This window comes from Hypomesus nipponensis, chromosome 18 (assembly GCF_054491055.1).
Source record: "Hypomesus nipponensis isolate SF chromosome 18, ASM5449105v1, whole genome shotgun sequence".
NCBI classification, from domain to species: domain Eukaryota; kingdom Metazoa; phylum Chordata; class Actinopteri; order Osmeriformes; family Osmeridae; genus Hypomesus; species Hypomesus nipponensis.
Window position 1 is genome coordinate 8,016,472 of NC_140378.1, and position 16,840 is coordinate 8,033,311.

The window sequence follows — 16,840 nt, forward strand, 5'->3', positions numbered from 1 at the left end:
GTTTCTTCCATCTTGTCAGTCGGTTGCCTTTTACCAGCCGTATAAATGTCAGTGGATTTTAATGTACATCTGCACACTCCCATCCCAGGTGTGCACTGACAAAACTGACAAGACTAGCAGTTTGAGCTATTCATCTCAATTTAGCCACGTAGCTAGCTCTCTCAATGAGCAGGAGAAATAAATGGACCCTTTTTAGTAGTAATGGCTTTCAATGCTGACTGGCTGTAAACATTTGAGACTGTCATCCGAATTATGAGATAAGACAACTATAAAACATCCGAACGGGATCTACACTAGCTAACGGCTCGCTTTGTCTCAGTTTGAACCTTGGTAGGAGAAAGGGGCTCTGAGTGGTATGTTTTATCTAATGGAGGTGGGCTGAACTACATCACCCCAACCTAATTATTCACCTGATCCATTACTCAGTGTAAAGTCCCACCTGCTGTCTGAAGCAGATGGAAGTCTTATGTTTGGGTGCCCAGTGGCATCATCAGTTAAGCTGTAAAACGGATAATGCAAAGTGAGTCATATTGATCACGTTTTTTTTGTATAATTTAAAAGCATGCAGTTAATATCCTTCAGGTTTGGACTTGATCTGCGCCCCTCCAGTTCACCTTGTGACAACGTGGGCCATAGCAAGGTCTTTCTTTGGAGACGTTGCACATATTGCTCTGTGTTAGTGTCTGCCTCTGCATCTCACAGTGATATTCTACACAACCCCCTGGCTAATACCATTTGAGAGAATCTGGGATGAAATTGAGAAAAAAATTAAGTGCATATTCCCACAGGGCTGGGAAAGAGGAGCAGCAGAAAGAAAGAGATTGAGAGGATCTGGAGTCCATTAGCGTGGCTGAATGGCCTTCTGGTTCCGTGCAGAGTCTTGTTTTCTATAACTTCCGATCATGCCAGCAAAGTCTCAGCCACTCCATTCAACTTAACACTGAATCACCTGACCTGACAGTGAGGGGTCAGGACCTCAGCTGTTAGGAGACGGGCTGTTATGGGCCGAGCAAAATAAAATGCAGTCTTTACAACTCATGTCAATTCTCTATCTGTCTCTCATTCTTTCTTTCTTTCTTTTTTTCTTTCTTTCTTTCTTTCTTTCTTTCTTTCTTTCTTTCTTTCTTTCTTTCTTTCTTTCTTTCTTTCTTTCTTTCTTTCTTTCTTTCTTTCTTTCTTTCTTTGTGAGTTGAGCGTGAAGAAGGATGTGACAGGAAAATGTCTGTATACATGCAGTGATGATCCCATGCCCCCTAGTGGTTGTGATCAGGTATACAGTGGGCGATTTTAAAATAAGCAAAACTCTTCCTCCATCCAAGTATGCACATAATAAACATCAGTATCAGCTTCACTGATCCCTTATTTCATGCCTACATATCCATCAGCCTCATTCTCATCATTTTAATGCAACCAGTAACATACAATAGTACTGTCTAAGTCCAATTTCAATGATCAGACGTTTTATCTTGCACCATTCTGGAATCATATATCAAATCGTGCCATATCGCTCCAATGTGGACCTATTCATTCTAAAAAAAAAACAGTTATGGAGATAATGGATGCTGCTGCCCTACTTTCAGGGAGGTGTCCATTGTCTGTTTAAAAAGTTGTAAAAGATTGTCTTATCCATGCACAAAGCCCAAGTCCGTGGAGAAACATCGCCCATGGAACTCGTTTGACTACCGCAGAATCCATATTACAGCCTCCACACATAACCATAAACAAAATGTTCCTCTGAGGTTTTGCGGCGTATAGGTAGCCAGCAACCTGTGGACAGAGTAAACACGGTTTGCCTTTTTGTGTAGACATTTCTGTAAGATGAGAGACATGAAGACCAGGAAGCACATCAATCACACAAAGCCCAGCTCACCCATCGTCACACAGCACTGGGTTAGTGACAATAGAAACCAGAGACTGTCACAAAGTAGGCCATAAACTATTCATTATGCTGTGACACGCCTGATATGACTATCAGATGTACGGGTTGTTCAATTATGTCCAGATTTCTCCTGTCCAGCTGACTAGCCAGCTGGTGTCTTCAGTGCTAAGCTCAGCCTTACTAGAATCACAGCAGTGGTACTGGCTGTGAACTCTTCCACCATAGCAAGGAAAGATGGGAGGGCTGGCTCCATGCATATTTCATAAAGGTATTCCAATGTTGAGCAAATTAATTGGTTAGACAGAGTACACAAACATTCTGCAATCTCTCAGCACAGAGACTACAGAATAGCTTTTTGTTATTTGAATCCCGTTTATTGTAATTATGAAAAAGGAACCGTTGAAAAATGCAAACAGTAATCCTGTTGAAATGGTAGTTTTTTATTTTATAAAACATGACAACACAAAGTTTACTTTATTGTTTGAAAGTCTAACAGTTTCAGCCTTTTCAGTCCATAGGCAGTACATTATAGCTCTATACAGTACATTCACTCAACTCCAAAACTGAAAGGTGCTTTAAGTGTGGACTATGTGAGGCTGGCTGAACACTACAGTAGTAGTTCAATGAACCAGGCTTGGCATTTTTATATTTTGTCACCAAAAGTGATGTCACAGGTCAAATGCTAGGTGTTTGTATGGTCGTCATAGTTACTATCTACTATACATACTAGGTTCTTAATAGTGGATCTACTATACATACTAGGTTCTTAGTAGTGGATCTACTATACATACTAGGTTCTTAGTAGTAGATCTACTATACATACTAGGTTCTTAGTAGTGGATCTACTATACGTACTAGGTTCTTAGTAGTGGATCTACTATACATACTAGGTTCTTAGTAGTGGATCTACTATACATACTAAGTTCTTAGTAGTAGATCTACTATACATACTAGGTTCTTAGTAGTGGATCTACTATACATACTAGGTTCTTAGTAGTGGATCTACTATACATACTAGGTTTTACTGGGCACTACAAATAACAATATGGCACCTTGGGTGGATGGTCTACATGTACTCAGTTGCTTCCACAGCATAAGGAAGTACTGTATGCTGACCTATTGTCGTATAAAAGTTAAAAAGAAAACCTATCTAACATGAAATTATAAATATTCAAGCTTGAGAATGAACCCAGGTCGATTATTGTGCACAATTCTGAAATGGTGAAATATATTAGAACAAGTTACAAGCTACATCAAACTGGGAATTTGGGAAGTTGTGTGTTAGGAACATGTGTTTCAAGTTCAAGACCTGTGTAATGTTTCAGAAACACTGTGTTAATACATGATGCACCTGCTGTAGTAGCTGAATATGGTCCGGTCAATCCAGCTACGGAAATTTGACACAGTGGTGTACACCCCAGGGTACTGGGCGTCAGCACAACCTCTCCCCCAGGAGACCAGGCCATAGACACGCCCCTCACACACCAGAGGACCCCCAGAATCCCCCTGTAACAAAAAGAGTTCAGGAGTTCAGACTCAGGAACGTTATCCCCAATAGATCATACAGTGAGTACACCCTGATAGTAACCTGATGGTACATTGACCCAACCTGTTACAACTCTAGCCTGATAGGTTGGCTTTCCATAGGCATTAATAAGTCATCCAGAGGGTGGGTTTACAGGGAAATTACCAGACCTCAAGTCATATCAGTACATTCACAGACACGTCACTGTCCATCACTATCCTTCTGGTGTTTGAAATCTAGTAATCACACACTGACTTATTTCTCTGACCTTGCAGGCATCTTTCCCTCCATCGCTGTAGCCAGCACACAGCATGTCGGAGGTGATGCTGCCATTGAAAGAGTCACTGCTGTTGCATTTGGCTGTGGAAACGATGGGCAGCTGGACCGTGCGCAGGGTGGAGGGCATGCCACCGTTGGTGCTGGTGAATCCCCAGCCAGACACCCGGCACACCCTGCCCTCCGCCACCGACGCACCCTGACGGGGCAGCGGGACGGTGGACACATAGCTGTTCAGGTACACTGGGGACTTCAGCTGGAGGGACACAGGGACAACAGGGACAACAGGCTAAGCAATCACAGTCCAACAGCGGTATGGAAAACTACTGTCTGAAATACAAAGTAAACGACGGGACTGAATACAACCAAGGAGATTCCATGTTATTTGGATCTCTTATGACCACTTGTGGCTACAACACACTCTCATGTTCTCTGAAAGAGTACCTTGATCAGCATGATGTCTGCGTTGTTTGTCTTGCTGCTGTACTGAGGATGTGGTATCAGCAGGTGCGGAATAAAGAACTGCTCTGTGCCCTCATACATGCTCAGGGAGTAGTCCCCGGCCACAATCAACATGTTGTCTAGCCTACAACACAAAACACAAGTTGTTGTTAAGATCCTATCTCTGCAGAGTCCTCTCGAAGGAAGACCCTGTCAGTGTTGATGAGTGTGTATGATCAGCAATTAATTCACACGGGTCCTTTTGATACAACCTACATCTCTATGAATTATGTCCTAGATTCCTTTAATTAAAATCCCTTTATGTATATGGTTTTATTGTATATAAAATGTGGTCACCTCAAATAAAATATGTATTTAGATGTAGATATAAATAGGAACCCAATGGATAGGAATCTGTAGGATGTTTTTTGTGTATAGGGGGAGTCAGATTACAGTGACACTGGGGCGGGAGTCAGAGGCTTATGGCCAATGTTCCAGGCTTACAATAAAGTCACGGTTGAAGATAACAGTTGACTCACACTTGTTATTTAAGAATAACATGGTGTCAGCTACAACAGGCGTCATCGTGTCAAAGCACTATAGTGCCCTGTCGCCTCGAGAACGTGTATGGGTAGCGGACTCAAGGACACCTGGATCTGTGCTTTAGAAACACCCATCTCCAAGGTCCTACCTGGTGGATCTATCGCAGGGAGTGGTGAGACGTGACCGTCATCACCTGACACCTTTACATACACCTGCAAGCAACAGAGGGTCTCTGACACAGCAAATGTCAGAGCCAACTCCTGAGCAGGTTCTTCTGACACCTGCTGTGACACCTCAACTTTCACAGGCAGAGACTCCTACTCTCAGAACTAGATCAGGTCGGGCTGTAGTTCCACCAGGGAGATTCAGACTGTGACACTGGGGGTAGGGGGGGAGTAAGAAAGAAAGTGAAAGAAAAATCGGTTTACTTATGTTCTTTTTTAGGAAATTCAGTTTTGAGCACTTTAAGAGTAATACAGAATTTCACAGTGTTTGGTGAAATAATTACTTTAGTGCCTGAAGTTACACTGTTGGGACTTTTGGGATTTAGGTAGGGACAGCCTTTCAACAAATAATCCTCTAAGGTCTGGTGAGACAAAGGCGGCCTAACCTTTGTTCTCTAGAAAGGGGAGAAAGGGGGACATTAATGTTTAAAATATGTGGTCATCTCTAATTACATATGTATTTAGATGTAGATATAAATAGGAACCCAATGGATAGGAATCTGTAGGATGTTTTTTGTGTATAGGGGGAGTCAGATTACAGTGACACTGGGGCGGGGGTTAAAGGCTTGAGGCCAATGTTCCAGGCTTACAATAAAGTCACGTTTGAAGATAACAGTTGACTCACGTTTGTCATTTAGGACTAACACGACAAGGTGATTGTCCTCTAATACTGTACTCTGCACTTCTTGGAAGTTGCTTGTGTCTGTCTGCATGTAAGAACAACAATGAGTTCTTAGATGCTTCAGTCAGATGCCTATGCTACAGAATCACCACCACAATGACATTTACTGTCCAACTGATGCCGGTGTCTCTTTCATGCACTTGCTCCAGACCTTGGTAGGTTTCAGCATTGATAATCTGATCTTCATTGTGTGCAGGTTGAGTGGAGGTCACCTTATGTCAAAGAGTCATTTCTGTTTAACCCAATTCAAGTTTTGAGAGCAACTTGGCCAGAAAGCTTCCCATCAAAGTAAAGTCCCAGACAAGTTCACCTGTAAACCCACCACCTAATGCGTTTCCATTTAGCCGTTTTAACCAGATTGGAGGTTGTATGTACTTTACTGTACAGAAAAAAAGGAAATAATCAGCAGTAGAAGTTGAGGTTGTCTTACCCTTGGTTACAATGCGCCGCTGTGAGCACCCAGTATTTACTGATCAAGGAGCCTCCACAGAAGTGCTGTCCTCTGGTTGTTTGTATTGAGACTATGTATTTGATAGAATTGGGTGCAGGTGCATAACCACCCACTATACGTCCTTGCATCAGCTGGCCTGTTGCAGACAGAGTGAGAGAGGGTAGGGGGAGAAGTGGGGAGGGAAAAAAGTGAGTGATAAAGAATGAGGATAGTACATGACTGCGAACATGTCCATCAAATCAGATTTAATCACATTTAATTTGAAAATCCTTTTGAATGAATGTCACAAGAAATCAATGTCACAAGAAATCATTGGACAATCACACAGTCAACAAGCACTACTGTAGCACACAACTTAAAAAGGAAATACTGAAAGGATTTAATGGTGCAGATGCCTCGTTTCAATCCATCTGAATTTGTCTTAACATATAAGCCGGATGTATTCAGAACCTAGCCATGAGTTTATTCCCATTCCTCAATATATTCAAAGTAATGAAATGCAACAATAGTGACAAACATGATTTAGTTAAGAAAGAAAGACAGCGTCAGAGTGACAACCAGGGAGACCGTCTCAAGGGATTAGCCTGTACGATGCAGCTCATCAGCTACAGCAAACAACAAGATTTCTAGGTTAAGCAACTTTACTGACAGTATTGCTCCTTAATGATCCATGTTCAATTCTCCTAAATTCATAATCTGTGATATTCAAGAACGTTTAAACTGCAAAGCAGTCATTAAACTACAACTGCACCAACTTACTTCAGAATACTACCAGAAAGAAGATAACCTGTGACAAGGATCTGATCATAATTTCAGACTCAGTCAACAAAAAATGTACCAAATTACTTTGGACACGTTGCCTGTGCACTGTCAACCACTGACAACAAATCAAAACATTAAATATTTCACTCACAAAACCAGTGGGATGTCATGTATGGCTGCATAAATTATAGAAATAAACTTTACTTACATCTTACAGCTAAGAGATCCAAGAGCATGCATATTAAGACATAGGCCAGGTACATGATGAGACAATTGGGAGGCCAGGCAGCACTGAGAGAATTTACCTGTGCCACAGAACTCTAATTTTAAAGGGGTAGGGATCTCACCAGCACTCTCAGGTTTCTAAGTTCCGATTTCAGTTTCCATGGTCACCTTGTCGTCCGGGAACAATATATAATTGAAGCAGAACAGCACACCCTTTTACCTCACCCCTTCAGTGACCTTACGAATGTACAGTGTCACAGTGTTTACATACATGTTGCACAGCAATGCGAGATTACAAATATACATCGAGTACACTTTTTTAAATGACATATGTCACACTTCACATGCCACAGGTCAACATTTCTGGCTGATGCCCTACCAGCATGAGTAATGAATGGCCCAGCTTCATTCAATACTTAATACAAAGAGCCAAAGGAGAATTGAGAAGGTTCCTAGAGCTTGATCATGACAGCGTCTTTCTGTATCAATTCCAACCAAGGGGATACATGAGTGTTAGAGGGACGAGCAGTGTTAGCCTACATCTGGCCCACATCTCGCTCTGCAAGGGCATCATTAAAAATGCTGCAGTCCTGTGACAGTCCTTAGTGCCACCTACCACTAGTAGACATCCTGACCTCTCCTGGCTAACGGCCCTCCCTGTGCCTGCCACCATGGCCTCCTCCCTCCTCCAGCCCTGCAGCTCATCCCCTGGGTGCTGACCACTGCCTTTTTCCACATGACCCACTCCTCTTATTGAACACTGTCACCACAGCACCGCACCACACTGATACTGCCTTCCCCTCACACTCCTCTACAATCTACTGGATCAACCAATATACAGTTTAAGCGCCTCAGTGGTCGGACCCTTCACCTGAACTATGGTGAAACTTGATATCTTTGTGTCATAGGCAGTGAACAGCGCCCAGGTTAGTGAAGATATGTACAGCAGGCTGTTTATTATTCCTATTTTGCCGACAACACAAACATGAACAAAAAAAACTGTTTTTAGAAATGTAATTATTGTATGTAACATAATAGGAAAAATGTAACCGAAGCACTTCCAAGACATGTGAAAGACTTGATATTGAATAATGCTGCTCTTGTTCAGAAAGGAAGTTGGGAGTTTTAGCAGTACATGATTAATGTATAAAACTATCAAATTGTGGAGGCAAAGCACATTCGTAAGAACAATGATGAGCTGTGGTCAAAGTGTTTGTAATCTTTCAGAATATTGCAAACATGGTTGAAGCAACAAATGACCTAATTGTGGACCTATTGTAGCATCTATACATGAAAATATCACTTGAGAATAAACAATTCAACCCATTTATTTGACACCAAGTAATGTGACCCTGCCTGGGTTTGCTTTCATAGACAAGAAAACATCGAAATGACCTGAATCTATGCAGATGTTGGATACATTTAAGTCAAATAGGCAAAAAGCATCCATTTACTGAAAATAAAGAAAGGAAAAAAATCTCTGCCAGTAAATCAACCACAGTAACAAAAACATTCTTCACTCTCCTAATAGTTTACCTACATAAACTGTTTACCGGTCATTAACACTGGCCACTAGTGGAACATCCATCATAAGGCATGCAATCACACCATGCATGCTTCAGTGGAACAACTGTAGTATCCATAAACACACAATATTGAAGACATGGAAATGCATTCCAAAATCAAAATGGCATGTGATTTGATAATTGACTATATTACTGGAACTACAGCTAAACATAATACTATATGTTTCAACTTGCTAGCCAAGATGCATTCTGTAGTGCAGCACAAGGTATTTTAAAAAGTTTCTTGCATGTTCACAAATACAAGTAACTCCTAACACTGATCGCAGCCTGATTTTCATCTGAGTCTAAAGTAACCACAGTTAACACACCCCTCCACACCCCTCCACACACAAACACACACACACAGACACACTCCTTTTACATCATTTACGTCACAAAACATTTTTTGACAATGCTATACTTTTAATATTTGCCGTATGTAACTGATCCTACATTGTCTTCATAGAATACAATTTCATCCCCACAATAAAGCCATGCACTTTTACCCTGATAAATCTTAGAAATTACTTAGGAGAGGTGTTGATTTCCAGTTACCTTATTGTCAGCGGTAATTCCCAAGGTGCAAAGCAAGACAGGCTATGAAACAGGAATAATGCACAACAACACAAAGACTTTGTCAATGACTAGGTCAGCTTCTTTTGTCATGTTGTGGGATGGCTCTGACACATATAATGAATCCATAACAGTTCAAAAGAGCAGCAGACATGGGCATGGTTACAGTATAAAAGGAATTCATCATTTTAAAACCACAAGTTGTATATACCCAAAAGGTGGTGAGGTGACAACTTCTGCTTGTAGGTGAGTAATACAAGTTTAATTAATTTAATGATTTTTCATCTTTCATAATCAACCCTTCAGGATCAATACATTACATTTAATTGAAAATATATGAAGTAGTTGGTAATAGAATGAATGGAAAGAAGATGCTTTTTGCATATTTGCTAGATATAATACTAGATGTAATACACACACACATACAAAGGTAACATAAAAAAAAAGATGATGATTAAATATCTAATGTAAAGCAGATATAGTGGATTTATTTCAGTTTTCTTTGATGGAAAGCAATCTATCATTCTGTGTTTCAGGTGTCGGCAACATGGCACATTTGGCAAGGGCAGCAGTGGTGCTGCTTTTAGTTGTATCCATCAGAGGTATGTTCTTCATTTCCCACCCACATCACCTCCACCACTGATCATGGATTAAATAGTGACAGAAATGTATTGCTGAAAACACTTTGCACTAATTTAGTTCAGATTTGGTATCATACCTTAACAATAAAGAAATGTAACAATTACATTTTCTGTGTAAAACAAGTTATGTAGGGTACAGGTAAAACTACAGTTTTAAAGCAGTATTCAAGTATCCACATTGTTGGGATATCATAGCAATCAGTATGGTTTTGAGCCCTGCTGTGGGCACTTTGTACTATAATGTTACAACAGACCAGACCAACATGGTTAGAGTCTTTCAAGGAATAATAGACTATGGAATAATGCATACAAACATGTATGTTAAAAGTCATAAGATATGTGTGATACTGCAGGTTCAGTTACAAAGCTTCACTGTTTAACAGCTGTTGCTTCATCCATAGACCACATCACAGGTACGCCACACACTTGGCGTCATTATTTGCTATGTTAAAACAGAAGTTGATTTATTGTGATCATGGCCAACAGACACATTCCAACAGAGAATTATAGGTGGTCAGGAGGTGATGCCATACTCCATCAAGTACCAGGCGTCTATCCAGTCGAGCGACAGACAGCACTACTGCGGAGGCACCCTCATTCACCCCCAGTGGGTGGTGTGTGCTGCCCACTGCTGGAGGCCGTGAGTATCCACCACAGTAACAGCTGATGGTAGGAGGAGAACAAAAAGAACAGTCTAGTGTCTTGACAACCAGACCAGATATGACAGCATGTCATAGATCAGAGAATGTGGTTTTACTGTAAGTAGAGTTATGTTGATCACTGATCTAACCCTGATCTAATGCTATGTTGCTGCACGTTCTGACTACCCTACCTCCATGTGTCCCCTAGGCCCTCTCTGATGAAGGTGGTACTGAGTGAACACAGCCTGGTCGTAGAAGAGGGCTTTGAGCAGGTGTTCAACGTCTCCAAGATTTTAGTGAACAACTACAACTACCGGACATTCAACAATGACATCATGCTCATCAAGGTAGACATGGTTACATTAAACACGAGAAGTTGCCAAGGCCAAAAACAAAATCATTGCTTGTGTAAAGGGCTAAACCAATCACGTTTTATTGAAACAAAACCAACAAGACAAAATGACTCCATGACTAAAAACCAAGATGATCCTCCTTTAATGGTACCCCCTCTGTGAAGCCTGCTTTGTGATTGGTTTACATTCAGACCCTGTGCTATGGTTCCTTCCCAGCTCAGTGAGCCAGCTCAGATCACTGCCAACGTGCAGCCAGCCGAGCTCCCCGACGACAACACCTCACCTCTCATCGGGAGCACCACCTGTACCGTTAGCGGCTGGGGCGTGACCCGAATCTATGACTACTACCTGTCCCCTGTATTGCGAGCTGTGGACGTCCAAATCATCCCGTATTGCCAGTACTATTACTACTGGAGGGTCACTGACAACATGCTGTGTGCTGGTTCACGCTATGGCGGCAAGGACTCTTGCCAGGTAAAAAAACACAGTAAAAAATCAACAACTGATTTCTAGATATGGGGGCTTTGTAGAAAGGGGTAATGTAGTCAGAGAGCAGGCGGCCGTGAACCAGAGCACAAGATTTTCTCTCTCACTGCGTGAGGCCCGTATCTCTCAGGTCTAGTATTACACAAACCTTTCAACGCAGTAAGCAAGTGACACGAACATTGTTTGGAATTATTGTGACATAAAATATCAATTTCAAATATCTTTGTCAGACTTGCAGGACCACAACACCATATAGGCAAGTGAGAAGGGTGTGTTGACAGCTCTCACACGAGGGCGAGGCAGTATTTGTTTACCAGGTGCTGTAACTATTGTGTTGCTATTCAACAGGGTGATTCGGGTGGTCCTCTTATCTGTAACAACAAGTTTGAAGGTATCGTCTCATGGGGTATCAGTTGTGCCAATCCGTACTTCCCTGGGGTCTACACCAAGGTGAGGAACTACGTCCCTTGGATAAACTGGATCCTCAACAACGATGATAGCCCCTAACGAGATCCTGGGGGCATAGCTGACTGAGGAGGATGTAGTTCTGCTTTGAATTGAGTGAATATTAATGGCCAAAGGAGTTTACATAGACAAACACATTATGTCTTCAAAAAGTAATTCCTGTTTGTACACAGAATTCTCAGTAAATTTACCAGAGACATAGAGAGAAGGCAGGCAAGCAGCGTGACTAATTATCAATGCGATGCACAAATGAGCAACCATATGTTCAACATATGACATACTTCTGTACCCTAATTTACTAATCAAATCAAATAGTCAGATGGAAGTGGGGGGCTGTGATTTTGAAAAAGTATTTCATGGAATGTGTCTCATGTTAGAATTATGACATAATTAAACAAAAGTTTGAAACATAAGAGATATACAGATCATGAAGTAAAACTATTTTTATCAGATGAAAATGTTTTAATAATAAAGAAGATTTGATGTTCTAATGTTGATATTTCTCTGGGCTTCTTCTTGGATAGTGAAAAAGATAGTAAGGGTTGTTGTTTCTCCATGATGTTTTCTAACGATCCTTTATAATGGCACAGTCTGCATAACTCTGAAATTGTACCCTTGCTGTATGATTAAATACAGTACACTACCCTTCCCAACCTACTACCCCTCCCACTCTAAGCTTGTGAGACACAGCTGTTAGAGGCATGAGCCAAACAGCACTTGTGTCGGCTGCAGTCTCTGCCTCTCTCCCTCTGTCTCCTTCTTTCTTTGATACCCTCACAAACAAACACACACAGGCCTTTCTCACACAGGCCTTTCTCTCCTGTCCTCTCTTGTCTTCTCTAAAAACACTCACACAGCCAAAAGCTATGCTGTAGCTACCCCTGCACCCTGCGTCAGTACCTGGCTGTGTCTAGCCCCAGCAGGAGGGAGGGCTCTCTGATGCTGCTGCAGCTGCTTGAGGGGGTGGACCACCTGTGTAGGCAGGGCATCGCTCACAGAGACCTCAAGTCAGACAACGTGCTTCTGGAGTTTGATTCAGGTCAGAACAGCACTGAACAGAAGAACTGGGTTTAAATATTCTATAAAGGTCGAGTTATTATTAATGAGTAGTACGTTCTATAAGTAGTCTTATGATAACCTCATCACATCCGACTCAGTTTTAACAAGCTCTGCGTGCCAAACTCACACAGCTAAATTTGACTTGAATTGTGAATTAAAGGTTTGATTGTGTCTTAAAGATCCTGTCAAGTGGAATTGAAAATGAGTTTTAAGTTCATCACACCACAGACGAATGTGTTATTTACTACGCATCCAAATTAGAATGAAAAAAAAAAGCCACCGACAAGTATGTCAGGGCTGCCGACTTTTCCAATGACCTTGGTGTGAGATTTATGTATTTTGAGGGGCCAACCACAATTTTCAAACGCAAAAGATTCTTTGCACGTTATTTATAATTGGTAGTTCTCCTTTAAATCTGTACTTCATTTATAAATGGCGAATCACGTGACCTCCAGATCTATTTTGTTTACATAATCGGTGTTTGTCCTTGCATGGTTACAGTCTGAAATAGCTGTGTAGGGGAACTTAAACAGCACCTTATTTGCCATTTATTGGTAAAAGATGTCTGTGAAACATGCCATCAGCCGGGGGTTTGAGTTAGGGCGATCGGCTTTGCAATTTGGTCTCCTAAAACCTGCTGGCCGACTCGCCGCAAAGTTCCGAGGTGAACGTTTTCGGGTAGGCCAACCGGTCCGTACCGTTCAGCCTCAGACTTTCCTGCCAGCGCGGTACAGATATTACCGTATGTCGCTGAGAGGTCTCGCCGCACAGCTCGCATCTGGTGGTTTTAGGAGATATGGGTTCGGCTCACCACGAAACAGGGCTGTATTTCTGGCTTTTGGTTTTGGTGTGGGACTGATCGAGCAACAGTTCGAGGATGACAGGAACAGTGCTGCGACATGTCAGGAAATTCAGGTAAACATATGCTTTTTCAGTGTTTCCCTAAGCGCCACATAGTACATATCACAGTTGTAACAGTTTGTATGGTAATATTTACTGACACATGACCACTGTTATTATTACATGTACAAGCCATACAACGCATTGTCAATATTACCTCTCTGTCTAAAGGCTATGTTCAGGAAGAAGAAATTCCAGAGCCCTCTCAAGCCTTTTACCTCAGGATACAAACTGGAAGACTATGTTATTGGGAAGCAAATTGGCAAAGGCTCCAATGCAGCCGTATATGAAGCTGCGGCTCCCTTCGCTATTCCAAAGGAGAGTGGCAAGTATTCCATTGTAGAGCTTAATTCTGGGAGAGATGAAGAAGAAAAAGCCAACTCTCTGGGCAAGTCCTCAGTGGGAATCTATCCTCTGGCTGTCAAGATGATGTGGAACTTTGGGGTACGTGTAAAAAAAGAAAGTAGCATGCTAAAGCTGTAAAGGGGCATACCCTTTTCTTCCTTGAGAAGAACGTAGCCAGGTCTATACGCACCTACCATAAAGGTCTACACTAGTGCCATGAGCATGGCATTGAGACTGTTTTCTACCCCTGTAGGCAGGTTCCTCCAGTGAGTCTATTCTGAGATCCATGTCTCAGGAGCTGGTCCCTGCTGGCCCGCTTGCCTTAAACAAGGAAAAAGACCAGATTGCTCTGGAAGGGTGAGTGAAACTGTGGCAGCTATATCAGAGGCTTACTTTCCACAGTCGCAAAATGCCTGTGTGCAGGCTAATGTAGGTCCTAGACTGACATGAATGACTTGTTTTACTCTTTATGTAGCCACTTTGGGGACGTTCCCAAGAGGGTGTCTGCTCACCCCAATGTCATCCGAGTGTACCGGGCATTCACAGCGGACGTGCCACTGTTGCCTGGTGCCCAGGAGGAATATCCTGATGTGCTGCCAGCCAGACTCAACCCCAATGGCCTGGGCAACAACCGCACCCTGTTCCTGGTGATGAAAAAGTAAACTTCCTCACTCTTCTGCTTATTGATTGTATGATTGTAGATGAAGGAACCCATGAATGGTTTTGGTATTTGTGGAATGTGTTCCCTGACCTCTGCCTCTGTGTCGTAGCTACCCCTGCACCCTGCGTCAGTACCTGGCTGTGTCTAGCCCCAGCAGGAGGGAGGGCTCTCTGATGCTGCTGCAGCTGCTTGAGGGGGTGGACCACCTGTGTAGGCAGGGCATCGCTCACAGAGACCTCAAGTCAGACAACGTGCTTCTGGAGTTTGACTCAGGTCAGAACAGCACTGAACAGAAGAACTGGGTTTAAATATTCTATTAAGGTCGGGAGTTATTATACTAATAATTAGTAGTAAGTACTGTAAGTAGTCTTATGATAACCTTATCACATCCGACTCAGTTTTAACAAGCTCTGTGTGTTTTACAATAAGGAAATTATAATGTGCTGCCTCGGTTTTGCAGATGAATGCCCTCGTTTAGTGATCACTGATTTTGGCTGCTGCTTGGCCCAGGATGACTCCAGTCTGCAGCTGCCCTTCAACAGTGTGTGGGTCAACAGAGGAGGCAACGCCTGTCTGATGGCGCCTGAGGTAGGTGGAACACGTTCCTCACACGTTCCTTACACGTTCCTAACATGTTCCTCACATGTTCCTCACACGTTCCTCACACGTTCCTCACACGGCTCTCAGTGGGATGAGGAAACTTGCTTAAACTACAAGCCTGTTTGTGATAATCACCCCATAAAAGTGTTGCTGATCGACACATGAACAATTAAGGATGAGACAGCACCGTTTACTATGCCGTCTCTTGACCTCCAGGTGGCCACTGCTGTCCCAGGGCAGGGTGTGGTTATCGACTACAGCAAGGCAGATGCCTGGGCTGTGGGGGCCATCTCCTATGAGATATTTGGCCAGGCCAACCCTTTCTACAGGGTGGGGGGATTGGAGAGCAGGAGTTTCAAGGAGAACCAGCTTCCTCCTCTGTCTGCCAGTGTGCCAGCTGACATACAGCTGGTGGTGAGACTGCTTCTACGGAGGAACCCCAACAAGGTAGCAAGTCCAGATGGTTGGCCATGTTTGATTGTGTGACCCTAGGGTTTAATCAGAGTTCTGATGGGTTTACTCAGAAATGTTTCTCTGTATGCTGTAGCTCACATACATGCAATGATTGTGTCTCCTCCAGCGCCCCAGTGCTCGCGTGGCTGCTAACATGTTGCACCTCAGTCTCTGGGGACGGAAGGCCTTAGCCAATCAGGACAGCGCTGGCATGAAGAGGCTGGCTGATTGGCTGCTGTGCCAGTCTGCTGTGGTGCTCCTCAGGGGCTGCAGCGGCCCCAGTGGGAGCTCGGTGGAGGCGGAGCTACAAAGGTGTTTCCTGTCGAACCTGGATCTGGAGGACCTGCGAATGGCTGTGGGCTTCCTGGTGTATGGACGAGAGCAGCACCAAGACTGCATCCTGGCTCGCTAGAATCCTCCCATCGCCAACACCACAACATGTAGATAGAGCTCAGAGCTTTTCCTGATCATGTGTTCAAGATAAAATGTCTAGCCCTACTCATGGTCACACTTTAAACCCTTTTGTGGTGAATATATTGAGCACTTCAAAGCTTTTGAAAAGCTAAGCACTTACGTGTGGCTGTCTACTCTCAGTTCATATTGAGTTGAATTTGACCTCTCAATGCTTTGCACTTTATGCCAATTTGCACATTGACAGTGCGAGGTTCATGCTTTATGGTTCATTGCGTGGACCACTATTACTAATGTGTTAATTATCCAAAACTGGTTTGTCATATGATCATCATGGCAACTTTTAACAATACTTGTAGGCTAGTAGTAAAAGTGCATTGCTACTTTTTTTATATTCATAGGACATTTGTTTGTAATCTAGTGTGGACATTTTTGTCATTCAAAATGTGTGTCCTTTTGGTTCACCATGATTGAAAGTGCACGATCCTGGAAATGTTGGTTTTAGACAAATTGGCTACCACTTTAAACAATGCAACTTGAGAATGTAACGTAAATTGCCATACCATGCACCTCTAAGGAATTGTTTTTGAGAAATATTTACTATCAATAAAAAATTGTGCCATAGGCTAATAAACTTTGGCTACGTATGAGGGTTCCTTCCGCCCTTTCCAATGTCCGC

At 42.7% G+C, this 16,840-nt stretch overlaps 3 protein-coding genes across 3 annotated transcripts; 2 read left to right on the plus strand and 1 right to left on the minus strand.

Moving 5' to 3' along the window:
- Positions 1–2,900: 2,900 nt before the first annotated feature.
- Positions 2,901–7,046, minus strand: LOC146251864 (trypsin-3). The gene is made up of 5 exons (XM_084680329.1): positions 6,992–7,046; positions 6,001–6,157; positions 4,125–4,266; positions 3,673–3,936; positions 2,901–3,385 (listed from the first exon to the last, which is right to left on the minus strand). The coding sequence occupies exons 1-5, from the start codon at positions 7,044–7,046 to the stop codon at positions 3,215–3,217; spliced, it is 789 nt and encodes a 262-aa protein (XP_084536455.1). The 3' UTR covers positions 2,901–3,214.
- Positions 7,047–9,356: 2,310 nt separating this feature from the next.
- On the plus strand, positions 9,357–12,227 carry LOC146251865 (trypsin). Its single transcript, XM_084680328.1, has 6 exons — positions 9,357–9,392; positions 9,683–9,748; positions 10,274–10,427; positions 10,637–10,775; positions 10,998–11,255; positions 11,616–12,227. The coding sequence occupies exons 2-6, from the start codon at positions 9,694–9,696 to the stop codon at positions 11,772–11,774; spliced, it is 765 nt and encodes a 254-aa protein (XP_084536454.1). The 5' UTR covers positions 9,357–9,392; positions 9,683–9,693; the 3' UTR covers positions 11,775–12,227.
- Positions 12,228–13,237: 1,010 nt separating this feature from the next.
- Positions 13,238–16,795, plus strand: pink1 (PTEN induced kinase 1). Its single transcript, XM_084679346.1, has 8 exons — positions 13,238–13,706; positions 13,863–14,135; positions 14,290–14,393; positions 14,512–14,694; positions 14,807–14,970; positions 15,158–15,285; positions 15,514–15,744; positions 15,878–16,795. Exons 1-8 carry the CDS (start codon positions 13,353–13,355, stop codon positions 16,160–16,162), a joined length of 1,722 nt encoding a protein of 573 aa, XP_084535472.1. The 5' UTR covers positions 13,238–13,352; the 3' UTR covers positions 16,163–16,795.
- The last annotated feature ends 45 nt before the right edge of the window (positions 16,796–16,840 follow it).

Bases quoted from the DNA above. Each gene is read 5' to 3' on its own strand.
- LOC146251864 (XM_084680329.1), bottom strand. From the start codon at position 7,046: ATGTACCTGGCCTATGTCTTAATATGCATGCTCTTGGATCTCTTAGCT. The intron at 6,158-6,991 runs GTAAGTAAAGTT...TGTCTGCAACAG, and splicing joins GGATCTCTTAGCTGTAAGAT to GCCAGCTGATGCAAGGACGT. The intron at 4,267-6,000 runs GTAAGACAACCT...TTTGTGTTGTAG, and splicing joins GCGGCGCATTGTAACCAAGG to GCTAGACAACATGTTGATTG.
- LOC146251865 (XM_084680328.1), top strand. From the start codon at position 9,694: ATGGCACATTTGGCAAGGGCAGCAGTGGTGCTGCTTTTAGTTGTATCC. The intron at 9,749-10,273 runs GTATGTTCTTCA...CATGGCCAACAG, and splicing joins TTTAGTTGTATCCATCAGAG to ACACATTCCAACAGAGAATT. The intron at 10,428-10,636 runs GTGAGTATCCAC...TGTGTCCCCTAG, and splicing joins GCTGCCCACTGCTGGAGGCC to GCCCTCTCTGATGAAGGTGG.
- pink1 (XM_084679346.1), top strand. From the start codon at position 13,353: ATGTCTGTGAAACATGCCATCAGCCGGGGGTTTGAGTTAGGGCGATCG. The intron at 14,136-14,289 runs GTACGTGTAAAA...CTACCCCTGTAG, and splicing joins AGATGATGTGGAACTTTGGG to GCAGGTTCCTCCAGTGAGTC. The intron at 15,286-15,513 runs GTAGGTGGAACA...CTTGACCTCCAG, and splicing joins CCTGTCTGATGGCGCCTGAG to GTGGCCACTGCTGTCCCAGG.